The sequence below is a fragment of the Polypterus senegalus genome, chromosome 14 (genome assembly GCF_016835505.1).
Source record: "Polypterus senegalus isolate Bchr_013 chromosome 14, ASM1683550v1, whole genome shotgun sequence".
NCBI lineage: Eukaryota > Metazoa > Chordata > Cladistia > Polypteriformes > Polypteridae > Polypterus > Polypterus senegalus.
In genome coordinates, this window is record NC_053167.1 from 3,017,778 (window position 1) to 3,033,018 (window position 15,241).

Consider the following 15,241-nt stretch of genomic DNA (forward strand, 5'->3'; position numbering starts at 1 on the left):
TTTTACAAACCACTAGAGAATGCAAAAAAGGAAAAAGACCGATTGACTTGACTTGTGTTGTGAATGGCCAGCACTGATAAATTCACTTTTTGTTAAAGGCACCACTCACTGGCATTACTACATCACCATACATTAACAGATCATTGTTACTGACAAAACCACCATTACAAAGAGTTGGAGAGTTCTTGGTGCTCGCTTGCAATATCCTGCTCTGCGTTTCAATATCTTGCATAGGAGTTTTGTTTGCTATTTGGGCCAGCTAGCAAAGGTGTAAAACAGAGAAATGTATATGTTTAATATCACCTCTCAATGTAAATTAAACAGAGACGATCAGTGTTAGTGTAACCGTGGTCACACTAAATGATTTTCTGTTTTAAGAGGTTGAAAATTTGCCAATTCTTTTTAAGTGATATTGACAATTGTTGCTTGGCATTATATGTGAATGCATGTAAGAGAGTCCAGTGTTTCCTATGTTTTACTGCCCTCTGTGGTTGTTTTATGATAGATAATTTAAAAAATGTTCCAGTTATTTCTAAAAAGGTGTTTTGTTTTTTTAACTGTCAAAATGTAAGCCATGTGTACATTGTGCTTCTTCTGAGAACTTTTCTGAACAAGTTTCCTAGAAGAATAAATGCAACAAATGTCAAATAATTCAGTTCAGTGAGAGCCAAGTTGTTACATGTAGACAGACAGACAGACATGCATTATGACAACAATAGATCACATTTTATATTCATACAATGAAATGTCGTAAGAATTTCAGTACATATTGTACTGTAATAAAACATTAATATTTAAAGAGCAACACAACAAGTTATTCTGCTGCATGGGCTTGCTGTTTAAGTCAGAAAACACTTTAGGCCTAAAAACCACAAAAAAAAGTATGCCTTGTTAAAGTAATTTTGAGAAAATGTTGTTTATTGAAGCATCTTTCACTGAGCACGTTGTAGATACTATGTCAAAATAAACGGTCATGAAAACTGAACATAAGTGACGAAAGAACACTTTCTGTCCTTTAGTATGCATGTTAGTAGGCACTTCTGCCGCTGGAGGAAAGCCTTGCATGTAGTACTGAGCGTGAGACCTAAATGGAGTAATAGGGCCATCAGGGCATCCTCCCTTCAGCTAATTTGAACTATTTAATAGTTTAACATTAATGCATTTTAATGTTTATTGCTCTTTGTAATCACTGTTATTGTATTTGTTTTGTATTTTTTTTTACTGGCTCAAGATGAAATTACTTAAGCTTTCATTATTAACTATGGTTGAGAAAAAAAAAATATGGGTGTTTTGATCCTTAAAGTTAGTACTAGGGTGTTGTACCGTTATGAACGTAGAGAAAAGCCAAGCAAAATGACACCTTTTATTGGCTAACTAAAAAGATTACAATATGCAAGCTTTCAAGGCAACTCGGGCCCCTTCTTCAGGAGAGAGCTTTTTCATGACATTCTCTTCCCCAGTTCAATAGAGAGCCATCCCGTTGACTTGCAGTGGGACAATGAGTTTTGGAGCATACGACCTGAACACGGCTAGGACCTGTGGCCACCGGCAGGGAGTGTCTGGACATTTACTGAGCCCTGTTTGGCAGCACTTCTTCCTGCCAGAAGAAGGTCATTGGACACCTGGAGTCCTCCTGGGTGTTCTTTAAAAGGCGGCAAGTCACCATTTTTTTAAGGGCTGAAGGTGGAAGGACTGTGCTGTCATTGTGGATATTATCTGTATACTGCTCGGAAATAGCAAGTGTAGAATAAATGTGTGTGTTGTGTGGTGAGACTGTGTCCTGCCTGTCTGCGTCGGGTTGGGGAGGCTGTATGCGCCTGGGCATTACCTATTAAAAATAACAAATCAAAACAAAATACTGTAGAATTAAAATACATTTGTTCAATGTTAATTTGAATAGCTTTAACGAAGTGGACATTGATATTTTCATGGCGTTGCCACTTGTGATAGTCACCCTAATGGGACATTTTGAACATTTTCTTTGGACTTTGTTGTTGTTTTTAGCACTTTTGAAGCAAAATCCCCATTTGGCTCAGTGTAGGCCAAAGCCAGTTGTTAGATTAAATAGTCAGGCTTCCTGGGTGTGAGCTTTATGTCGGCAAGCTAATAGAGAGTAAAGAGTATGGTTGGCTTTGTTTAAGGCCTCACACCTTTTTGCCCTTCTTGTTTGTGTGTGAATTATAACAGAGAATGTGAGGCCTACTTGTATTACTTAGGCCATCTTGCCTGAAGAAGGGGCCTGAGTTGCCTTGAAAGCTTGCATATTGTAAACATTTTAGATCCTTAAAGTTGTTACCGAGATAATTTTGGACTCCAGTGGTGACAATAATATGGTTAAAATTCTTGTGTCGATTTCAAATATTATCTATCATTAGCTTTTAATGAAAGAATATTTTAATAGTTTTAAATCCTGTTTTAGATACTTCATCAACAGTTTTGACCACGCTATCTAAAAATTCATTTTTAATTTCACAGTCTAGCAAGTGTCACAGCCTTTTAGATCAATAGCTATATTTGAGACAATATTGCAATAAAGATCATATTGTCATCTCTTACTATGCTTCTTTTTTTTGGGAAGCTAAATCTTGATCTCCACCAGCATAACGTGCAACTGACAACCTAACTCAACCTGTCAAAGATTTTGTCAAATTCTTTGCTATACAAATTGACATTTTCATAGAGTTTGATGCATTTCCACATATGTCTGTAGGGATAGTCTGTGGAAACACTTCAAACATGTTTTAGATATATGGCATAAAAATAATTTTCAAAATAGCTAGAAGCGATTGCTGACATTTTTAAGCTTATCACAAATATACGGGATTACCAGTGCTATCCACAGAAAAAATAGAATGGCATTATAAACAGAAGTCATTTTTGACCACAAGACAAATGGAGAAATAAATTCTTGTTCTATTCACATTTTGAACATGTAGAAAGGCCAAAAACAGGCACATATATTTAGAATGCTGACAATATACAGATAGAAAAGATATCTTTAAAGAAAACTATAGGACATTTATAAATATCACAGCTGAATTAAAAGTGAGACTTGTGCAAATAATTTTTTAAATAATAGAAATGATGCAGCTCAGGGCATGGAACTCCAGAATGTGTGATGGTATAACTGTTTATATATATATATATATATATATATATATATATATATATATATATATATATATATATATATATATATATATAAAAGGAAAACCACAGCTCCTGGTGGTCTGTCCTGCAGAATTTTATAAAACCTTGTCTGTGAAATTAGCCCTGTTAATGGTAGCTTTGTTTAAGAGAATCAGGAAATGTGGCATTTTACCTAAACTACTTCACCAGGCCTCCATTACTATTTCTCAAAGAATAAAAATCTCTTAGACTGTGTAAGGAGCCTTATCATGAAGATATCAATCACAGTTGAATCTCTCTAAGAAATCTATGGAAGTATTTGCATAATGGGATTGTGGAAGAAAGTGCTCTTTTAAGTTTACAAAGAAATTAGATTTAGCGAGCCAACAGGAGCTTATCCAGAAGAATTCAGGGAGCTTATGTGTGCTAGTAAAAGAGTGAGGATTTAGTGAAATTAAATTGAATTTCATGCCTAGAAAGGAACAGTGGTTGTATATGTTTGTTTGGCAAATGTAAGCAAAATTGTATTGCATATGTATGGATCTTGAGAAGTAATTTGATAGACTTTAGAAACAGATAAGTGTATTTGGAATAAATTACTCTATAGACTAAATTCTACTGTGCTGTAAGTGTATAGAGAAGTATATGAATAGTCATCAGTGTGACAAGTAAAAATAGTTAAACGCACCAGGCTGCTTTGAGATTGTTTCAGAAATCTGTTTTAGCAGTATTGTTTGTTAAAATTAAAATAAGCTGGATTTTGGCTGCTCATGGACTTCTCATTTCCCAAATATTTTTAAGCTAAAAAAACATGCATGTTAAAAGATAATGAAAAAGCAGCACGATATATATAAGTTGGCCAGGGTCACAAAAGGACCCAGGTGTTTCTACCTAGGGTTCAAAAAAGAGTAAAGACTTGGCTGTTTCATGTCCTGTGCAAAGAAAATGTTATTGTGCTCTTTCTTTTCCTCCTTTATTTCGCAGAGGCCATTTTAAAGTTCAGGGCTGCATTTGGAATCCTTGATTTAACAATTATGATCCGGTTAGTGTAGATAAACAAAATATTGGTTAAGTTTTAACGTAGTCATTGTATTTATATGTATCTCCTTTGGAATTTGCTCATATTTATTTTACTTGGGTATATTGTTATTTGCTTAGATTATTTTTGCAATGTACGCTTTTTGTATAGTAGCATATATATTTAATGAAGTTCACCATAATAGCAGTTAAGTTTTGCTGATCTATGTAGAGTCTATCTGTATAAAGATCTGTGAATATTGTACACATATCCAACTGTTTTTATATAAAAGATATCTACTGTATCTATTTAATTATTTTTGTTTTTCTAGCTTATTACACTGATGTTCCAAAGATCATTTATGCTTCCAGGACACACTCTCAGTTGACCCAGGTTATAAGCGAGCTTAAAAATACATCTTACAGGTAAAGAGTTTTCATTCTCAAAGGTTTTGAACTAAATCATTTGATCATGCAACCTAATAACTTGAATATTCGTATGAACACTAGAAGGTTGTCATTGAAATCATGAATGTCCATTACAAATAAAACCTAAATGCTTTCTGTTGGCAAATAAATGTGCTTTGTTTTGTGCAGCAGCACATCATGTAAAACCAGTGATTATTTAGGTGTATTATAACATGCATTTCAGGGATAGGTTAGGGGTCTTTATTACCGTGCATAATTATTGTTTAAAAATCTGTTAGATTTGAAAGAGGCAAATGGTTTTCTAGTTCAAGTAGTAGTGTCAATTTTCTGTCTGTTTTTAAATAATTATGAATCATAATATAGCAGCTGACAAAAATTTTACTTTTAGGTGAGAAACTTAAGTTTTCTTCAGTGGTTAGTGCTTGCACCTTAAAGTTCCAACAAACTTAATTTGTAACTCCATCTGGTCGCCGTGTATGTAGAAAATGGGCATATTTCCCACAGCTCCCTGTTCTTTTCCTAGGGGTATCAGTTTACCTTTCACATTTAGAAAATGCATATGTTAAGTTAGTACGCAACACTTGGTTGTCCCTGTTTGCCTGAGTTATCTTTTCAGTGCACTGACTTCTTGATCTTTGGTATCCTGTGATATTAAGAATTTGTTAAGTGGGTTAAGTAAGTGAACAAATGGACTGATAAATAGTGGGTGTATTACAATAGTAAATGGATACTCATACTCATAAAGTAGTTACTTTTTGATAACCTCTTGTTATTATTGCATATTTGGCTAATGGCTTTACCCAAAACGGCTTACAAAATCAGGATTCAATATAGTTGGAGCACAGACAATTTAAGGGGCGTACTCAAAATTTTGTAGTAAATCAGCTCTAAACGTGAATTGCCAGCCTTATGGTTTATAATACAGTACCTTTGTCATTAGCCCAGTACTTCTCAGATGACTTCTACATGGTGCCATAGGTGTAATTTACAATAAGTCAAGTGAACCTTGCATAAAGAAATCATTTTATTTCCATGATACAAACAATAAATATTAGGCCTGCACTTACACAGAGAACCTGTACAGTATGTTGACCTGGTAATGATATTACTCTTCGGGTTATATTTAGAATCACCTTCTACAATTACTTGTATGGCTTACCAAATAAAAATAATTATTCATAAGTAACAACTTAAGTTAATCAGATACCTGTTTCTGTCTGGAACATTTTTTTTTTTCTGGAGAGACATAAGTGATGGCCCAACAAAAAGGTTATCCCTGATTATTGTTTGCATGTTGTACCAAACCCTACATTTAGCACACTGGAAAAAAAGATGATCTCATCATGTTTATGATAATGTACGTTTCTGTTTGTAATTTTGGCCCATAACTCAAAATCTGAATGACACCGGTATTTCCCTTGGCCTTGGTATATATAAGCTCATCTTCTAGTAAACTCTGTGGCGTAGTGAAGGTTGCCTTCATTTTGTTTACAGAGGAAATAAATAGCACAATAAAGTAACATCCATCATTAGGATTATTCTTCTGTTCACAAATGATTAAACATGAGCAAAATGCCTGTTTCCTCTGAATTAGTGTAGACCTAAATATCTCCCTCTCTCATATCTTAAGTTCCTTCATATTTTTTAATCTCAATTGGAAAATAAAACAGATCACATTTACTTGCAAATAATTTTAGGGTCCTCTATAAACATTGTTGTGTTATGTACGTTTGCTGCGCTTATCCAATATCCATAAACGTTGTGAGTATTGCTAGGTTTGTAGCCTATGCTACTTTTAAACTCAAATGCATGACTTCCTGATCATGTTTTACATACCTGTATATCCCAAAAAACAAGATTAGACCATCCTGTTAAATAACTACACAACCCCTTCTCAACTCCCCTGCATTTTCCTGTGGCCTTCAGAGGTGCTCTTTCCATATTTTTCTTTCCTCTACACATTGTCAATTAATCTTAAGACATTTCTCCCCTCTCACAGAAGCCTGTTTATGTTTTGACATGTTTGCATGTTGCATGGCATAATGTTTTATTTTTAAGTATTTATTTTTTTTTTTAGACTAAATTTAAGTGACTGATCATCAATATAAGATTTTGTATGTGCCACCTCTTGATGATGACCCTCCTTTTATTTGCACCACTTCTTAATTATATTGTGCTTGAACATCATGACAGCACAGTGCATTTTTAAGGCAGTGCAGAACATCACATATTTGACTCTTTTATTTTTTGTAGTAAATTTAGGGGTAAATTGCAAAGTGAGAAACAATGACTGAAATAATTAATAATTGTATTGTCTTTCTTTTTCAGACCAAAGGTTTGTGTTCTAGGATCAAGGGAGCAGCTGTGTATCCACCCAGAAGTGATGAAGCAAGAAAGCAACCATGTGAAGGTACACCTAGTCTTTTGTGAACAATACTGGCTTTTAATCCAGTGGATATACTCACTGTCTGAATCGGCAATTGGCTTACTTTGAAATATCGTCTTTGTTAAACTTCTTTTACCATGACAGGTGTTTAAAGACAACGTAATGAATAAAAGTAATGAATCTAGATGATTTTTGCACCCTCTCCATATTATAATAAGTTGTACTTTTACAATAATTTGTATGTTCAAATATAGAATGTAATGAAATTGTTTCCATGTAAATAGAGAGAGAAAATACTTCAGAAGACTTCTTGTTACAGGATTTTGTAACGTTCTCTCAATAACATGAACAGGCCATTCAGCCCGACAAAGCTCGCCAGTCCTATCCCCCTAATTCTTTCAGAGGCTAGCTTTGAAGGCCCCTAAAGTCCTCCTGTCTCACACACTACTTTGCAACATTACTCTGGGTGTCTATTTTTCTCAGTGTGAAGAAAAATGATCCAATGTTGTTCCATAAAACAGGAATGGATAGATATATTAAAGATGTATGTAAATGATTGGTTATGAAGTTCTAACTGTTCTTCTTTTTCAGTTTGCCACATTTTGTTTTGTAAGGATGCTGTTCATTAATAATTTCCATATTTTTTGGTTCATTGTTTGGTTTTTACTTCTTTCAAATCTCCTCTGAGAAGCATATACTCATTTATGTAATCTCACCACTATAAATTATATTATGCCCTTGTTATGACACTTAGCATTAGTGTATTGCAATGACAGTTTTCACAATTATTTTGGATTGTGAGAGTTTTCCATCAAACATTTTTTTCTTCTCTGCACATCAATAGATTACTAGCTGAAAAACCTGGCGTTGCCCAGGAGGAAAATAAAGTGTTTTTTTTAATTTATTTTATTGTTTTTAATCTGAACTGCACTGGATACATCAAACATGCTACAATAAAAAAGTAGATACCTAATGGCAAACAGAAAAATGAGTAATTAAAACATTTTTGTTAGGTGCTCTAGAAAATGGTTCTGTAATATCACATGTATAGTCACTTTGCATATCATTTATGATTAAAACATTATCTATATTACAGGGCAATTAAACTGGTTTTAAATATGAACATATATCAGTTCTTTTGTAAAAGAAATACAAAATCAACTTTTCTCAGAATGTGCCCTTTTGGACAGTTTTGTAGAAGACATATACATTTTGCTTTTTCTTAATGTATTAATTTTTAAATTATGTCCTTTAACTTGTCATCAAATTATACATTTGTCAGTTTATCAGTTTAGGCAATAGCATATGTGTCCATAATATATTTTAATGTGATTGACTGATATCTTTTTATTTCTTTAATACAAAAAATTTTTTCTTTTTTTTTTTTTTTCCCTCTCCCAGGTTCACATGTGCCGAGCAAAAATGACATCTCGCTCCTGTTTGTACTACAACAATGTTGAAGGTAAGAAGACACTAAATATTGCTTTTTATTATACTTTATAATAGTTATTGATATCTGAATTGTCACTGGCATGAGCAATACATGAACTGAGCCTTTATAGAAACAATATCTTTTGAGTGTTCGATCTTAAGGTTTCATAATTGCAGAATCTAAAGTTCAGAATTTCACATTATGCACTCAATAATAATTTAAATGAGACATATAATGTGTAGCTAAACATTAAGTTGCTTGGAAAATGTGCATTAAATTCAATTAATGTGACTTTATTTTTAATATGTAACATTCTCAAATGCACTTAATTCATTTCTGGGTTGGCGTGCTATAGTCCATCCCCACAGTCCTGGGCAAAAGGCATAAAACAGCCAGAGAGAGGGCGAATGTCCCTCAGAGAGTCCAGTTAAATGCATAAACACACTCCTAAAGTGTTTAATTTGGACTTAAAAGTCAATTTAACCTATTTTGTCTTTAATAATATTGTTGGAAAACTGGCATAAGACATGGGAAGAAATTGTCTGTGTGGAGTCTGTACAGTGTAGGGTGGATATAATATTCAGGGTACTGAATGCACGTGGTAACAGTGCTACCCATGACATCATCCTTCTGCAGTTGGTTCAATTTAATAAATTCTAATGAGGCATGCTTCCATCTATGTACCCACAATTCTGCAAAATATTTATTATGAATATGGAAACATAAATGCAATATACACACATAATTTTGAAACATAAATAGAAAAGGACCATTATACAGGAAAATACTGTTTAGTTTTGGATGGAAGACATCTAAAAACAAACACATTATATGTGATGATGTACCCATAACAAATGCTATCACAGTCTCTTGAGAAGTGAAAGAAAATGTAAGTCTTTAAAAACATATTGTGATAATTACTATTCAACTTTGATTCAGTCTGATGTAATGACAATGAACTTAAGGGTTTATATAAGGTAATAATTCCATAAGTCTTTTGAATGACATGATAGTAGCGCATTTGGGCCAAGTTGAGCAGTAAAATTTAATAAATATGGAAATGGTGTGATAATAATTACCTGACTCATTAAATGTTTTATATTTGGCTCAGTAAAAGAACCTTACAGCTTTTATCTTCTAATTTCAGAAAAAAGCACGGATAAGGAACTTACAAATACAATTCTGGATGTTGAAGACTTAGTTAAAAATGGAAACAAACACAGGTATAAATGCTTTTTCTTTTGGTGCTTCAAGTTTTCCATTTAATGTTTCTATTTTGTCTTTTTACATTTTTCATATTTTATGCTGGTGTGATAGTTTAAATAAGCGAGTGCAAAGATGAACTGTTTTTCTTTTCAATATGACAAAACCTGATTTGCTTAAAAATGACCAAAATATGGTGCAGTGTCAGCTTGAAAGAACTGTTTTATTGTTTTCTTTGTAATTTTATCTTGGATCCAATTAGCTGCTTATAACTGATGTCTATTCTTGATGCATCACCTTTTAATAGCCATCGTCCAAGCCAGTTTCTGTCTTTTTGCAGTTACGCTGTGTAGGCTATATTCAGTATTAACATTTGTGAGGCGCCATCTATTAAAACATAGTATGCAATGCAGTTATACACCTATCAGCCATGATATTAAAGCTACCTGCCTAATATTAAGACCTCTGAAGGTGTCCTGTGGTACCTGGCACCTAGACATTAGCAGCAAGCAGATCCTTTAAATCCCTTAAATTGCAAGTCGGGGCCTCCATGGATCAGATTTATTTTGTTGCTCTTTCCACAGCCCCTTGATCGTACTGAGATCTGAGGAGTTTAGAGGCCACGTCAGCACCTTGAAATCTTTGTCATGTTCCTCAAACCATTCCTGAACAATTGTTGCAGTGAGATTGGTCGCAGTGCCATTAGGGAAAACTATTACATTTACATATTTGGCTGACACCTTTATTTAAAGCAACTTACAACATTTATGATACAATTGGTTACTTTACTTTTGGTTTTCCAATTGGGGCACAGGCAGGTCAAGTGCCTTGATCAGGGTCACACACTGTCATTAGTGGGATTATTTGAACCCACAAACTCAGGGTTTGAAGTCCAAAAATTTAACCACTACACCCCACTGCCTGCCATACTATTATCATGATGGAATGTATGTGGTCTGCAACAGTGTTTACATAGGTGGTACGTTTCAAAGCAACATCCAAAAGAATGCCAGGACCCAAGGTTTCCCAGCCAAACATTTCCCAGAGCACACACACACTGCCACCACTGGCTTGCCTTCTTTCCATAGTGCATCCTGTTGCCATCTCTTCTCCACATAAACAAAGCACACATACCTGGTCGTCCACAAGATCTAAAAGAAAACATTATTCATCAGACCAGGTCACCTTCTTCCTCTGCCCCATGCTCAAGTTCTGACACTCATGTGCCTATTGTAGGCGTTTTCAGTAGTGGACAGGGATCAGCACGGACACTCTGACCTGTCTGCAGCAAGCTGTGATGCATTGTGTGTTTTGATACCTGTCTCTCATGACCATCATTTTTTTTTATGCTAGTGTAGCTGTGGGATTGAACCAGATGGTCTTGTCTTTGCTTTCCACATGCATCAGTGAGCCTTGGGCACTGATGTCACTGATGCCAGTTCACTCGTTGTCCATTCTTGGACCAGTTTTGGTAGTTACTAACTACTGCATACTGGGATCACCACACAACACCTACAATTTTGGAGATCCTCTGACTCAGCAGTCTATCCATTACATTTTAGTACTTGTTAAAGTCTCTGAGATACTTACTCTTATCCACTTTTTTCTGTTTCCAGCACATCATCTTCAAATACTGATTGTTCATATGCTGCCGAATATATCCCACCATTGTAACAAGACATTCAGTGTTGTTCACTTGTGGTTTTAATGTTGTGGCTGTTCGGTGTACACATATATAATGCAAAGTTTACTCACTCATTCACTCACTCATCAACAAAAACACTATTTCCCTTTTGGTAAAAAATCTGGGAAAACATAAAAAAACCTACTAATATTGTAATCAGAAAAAAACTTTGTTGCATAATACTTATGATACATCCTATTAACTGATGGCACTATAACACCCATTGTCTTAATACATTTTCTGGACTAAGGTGGTAACAAAGCTAGTGTAGTAATAAAATGCATTTCATTTTTCATTCTGACACATGGCACATAAGAAACAGCATAGCCATTGAGAGCTCATAAACCAAGTGCTGTATAACTGAGGCAACCAACAGACAAAAACATTATATCTTAATAAGAAAGTTGAAATTGAAAAAAGTAATGAGGAAATAAAGTTCATTTCAGTCCATACAACATTCTGGTGATCTGCCCTCATTAATATAGTTGATTGAGAAGAAGACAAATATGTGTAAATAAATAGTAGATTCTACTAACAGGTATAAAGAGTGCACAAAGCTACCCAGTTCCTCTGTAGTTAATTACTACATTATAGATTACATTTTATAATGATAAACCTGTAGACAGTGTAATTTTTTCCTTGTTTTTACAGAGTTTGCCCTTATTATTTGTCTCGATCTCTCAAGCAGCAAGCTGAAATTATCTTTATGCCATATAACTATCTTCTTGATCCAAAGGTAAGCATTTGTTATTTTAAAATGGCGTGTTTGTTAATTATTTTTTTAATGAGGGAAGCAGTGTTAATATAATTACACAGATGGAAGGAATAGTGGGGCAGTAGTTAGTGGTGCTGCTTCCCACATTCAGGGTCCTGGGTTCAAATTCTGTTCCTGATTACTGTCTATTGTCTATGTGGAGTTGCACACTCTCCCTATGTCTAAATGACGTTTTCTCCAGGTATGTTGACTTTTTGTCCTAGTCCTTCTCTACACTCTTCTTAAATTTTGAGGTTTTTAACCAGGTTGTTGCTTATGGGCATTGCTATTTGATCATAGTGATAAAAATTCTCTTACCGCCAACATTTCTTTTACCAGAATGAACTTCCTTGTAAGTATCATCACTAATTTCATAGTGTCTGTTTAGCATGCTATCTTATAAAATATCTTAGATGTTGTACATTGTAGCCACTCTCTTAACTTTCAAAATATTTCTCTTTGCTCCTTCTACTTATATTTGAAGGTTGGTAAAACACTGATGAAACTGTGCGCATCAGTCATTTACCAGCAACCTTCTTTAAATAGCAGCATTTTTTAGCTGCTCATATGATATTCAGAGCTTTCGTATAATTTCTTTTATGGGCGAAAAGGCTTCAACTTTTTTCTAGTACAGCTATTTTTGAGCTGTCTTTCCATTTTGTTTCTTCACTTATCTGTATCTTTTTTCAAAATATCACGATTTTGTAAATCACAATTTTTATGCCCCTCTAATGCATTTTTTCTCTTTTATTATTCATGCAAATAAACTAGATTCTAAGTTTTGCATCAAGACAGTGGCCATTCCACAGTAGGGTTGTTCCATTTGTGATGTGGTCTGATTTCTCCGTTAAGTTCAACAGCGAAATCAAACTCTAAAATCAGAGAAAAAAAAAGCTGAGGCTCAAACAGGGCAGTCACTTTTCCAAATAAAATGAAGAAAATGTGGAAAAAATGTTTTCTGTAAATGACTCTTTAAAATTACTGCTATATATATATATATATATATATATATATATATATATATATATATATAAACAACAGTGTGCATAAAAATAATAAGTAATTACTCAGTTTATACAGTATGTTGATGAAAATTAAAAATCAGCTTAATTTAATTATACCTTACTCAAAAAGCTAATTACAAAAAAAAAAAAAAATACACCGTATAGTTTAAATTACAAATGCAATTGTTGGCCTTCATGTAATATTATATATTTTTTTAGTTTACACTGAGGATAAAACATATAAAAAAATCCTGGAAAGGAAAAGCAGGGTGATGATACGTGATCTTCTCAGAAGACACTTGATAGACCCTCGAGACGCAAACAATATCAAATAACACTCGGTCATGTAAAGACACACAGATCTTGTGCTATCAGCACATATAAAGCGTATAAGGACAATACGTTCTAGATGAAACGTGAACGACTAAGCAAAGAAGAAAGAGCAGCGCGGAGAAAAGAGACCCAAAAGCGTTGAAGAGAAAAAAAGGCAGATAAGAGATTATGAAAGCAGTGGAATTCGAAAGGCTCAAACAAACGATGGCAGGATACACAAGCAGAGAAAGGTAAAGAATATGAAAGCAGTAAATTTCGAAAGTATTGTAGCATCCCAGCCAGGTTAAGGCCTTTTTTGTTTTAAGTGACTGTTAGGATTCGATTGAGAGAGGGCGGAGTACAGCACGGAAGACTGATAGCAGTGCGACAGCAGATGATCCAACGGCACCTCCTTAGCATGCATTCATCTGCAACAACGTGTGCAGCATTATATGTCCTGAGAAAGAGATTTAACCACGCCCGGGGACGGAAATAAAGGACAAGTATTGTTTTTAAATCGTCACACTAGACAAGGCAGTGAGACATCATTTAAAACAAGTCCACGGACATCTAACCCAGCAGTTGTTGGATTGCTGTTGGCAGACACGCTTCATGTGCTCCCAGCTCTTAAAACAACGACATGCGACAAGCAGAACAGGCAGCTTGCCAGCAGCAAAAAGCCTGCAGATGATCAGACTGCATCTCTTTAGCGTGCGTTCAGCCAAACTAACCCTTGTCCCCCATCCCACCCCCGTCACACCGCGAGTGACAGAGATGCGAAGTGGCAAAAGGACAGTGGCTGTACAGGCTTTGAAATGATCGGGCAGCGAGACAAGGAGAACAGGCAGCTCGCCAGCAGCAGAAAGACAGCAGATGATCCGATGGCATCTCCTTAGCGTGCGTTCAGCTGCACCCCCTTCACAACGTGAGCAGCGTTATACATATTGCGAGAAAGAGATGTAACCACGTCCAGGGCTGGAAATAATGTATTGTTTTTACAAACGTTTTAAAATAAAAGTGAAAATAATGCATATGTAACAATTCCTATCAAACTAACAATCTCTTTAAATTGTATATCCGGTAAACCAAACCCAGGGTTTGGCGAACAAAGTGAGCAGGGGGTGGGGCCTCCTAGTCTCTTTAAAAAAATTCTCAATAGTTTATGATGTGTCAGTCAGTCAGTCAGTCACTGTCCAACCCGCTATATCCTAACACAGGGTCACGGGTGGCTCTGCTGGAGCCAATCCCAGCTAGCACTGGGTCAAGGCAGAAACAAACCCTGGGCAGGGCGCCAGCCCACTGCAGGACACACACACACACACACACACACTAGGGACAATTTAGGTTCGCCAGTGCATCTAACCTGCATGTCTTTGGACTGTGGGAGGAAACCAGAGCACCCGGAGGAAACTCGTGCAGACACAGGGAGAACATGCAAACTCCACCTGGGAAGCGAACCCAGGTCTCCTTACTGCGAGGCAGCAGTGCTATCACTGCGCATTTATGATGTCTGCTATTGGATATTTCTATATGATTTTGTTAGAGTACAGTTTATTTGCTGTATTAAAGAGTATCTTATTCAGGAATATACAGGTTTTCATGTTTTTTTTTGTGAACTATGACATAAACTCAAGTGACTGCTGCTCACAGTGTGATCTGGCCTGAATGCAAATCTTCTCTGAATCTGGGGTTGTGATTCTTCCTTTGAAAAGAGTGTGTTGTCTTCTTCACATAAGGGTATTAAGTGAGAAGTACCTTATGGTCTTGTTCACAAGTAAGAGTACTCATTATCATAAGACAGGCCATCAAATTGGGGCAGTGATGGCAGTTTTTAAAATAAGGGTTCATCCTTGGACAAAAGCATTCAATTTGTTGGTCAGTTTATACCAGC

At 35.4% G+C, this 15,241-nt stretch overlaps 1 protein-coding gene across 4 annotated transcripts in view; it reads left to right on the forward strand.

Moving 5' to 3' along the window:
* Positions 1–15,241, forward strand: part of rtel1 (regulator of telomere elongation helicase 1) — a 105,581-nt gene that overhangs the window by 13,207 nt on the left and 77,133 nt on the right. For all 4 annotated transcript variants that reach the window (XM_039735093.1, XM_039735094.1, XM_039735096.1 and 1 more), the window contains exons 4-8: positions 4,479–4,572; positions 6,904–6,985; positions 8,363–8,423; positions 9,541–9,616; positions 11,932–12,016. In XM_039735093.1, coding sequence (XP_039591027.1) covers positions 4,479–4,572; positions 6,904–6,985; positions 8,363–8,423; positions 9,541–9,616; positions 11,932–12,016 — 398 coding nt within the window. The remainder of the gene's footprint in view (positions 1–4,478; positions 4,573–6,903; positions 6,986–8,362; positions 8,424–9,540; positions 9,617–11,931; positions 12,017–15,241) is intronic.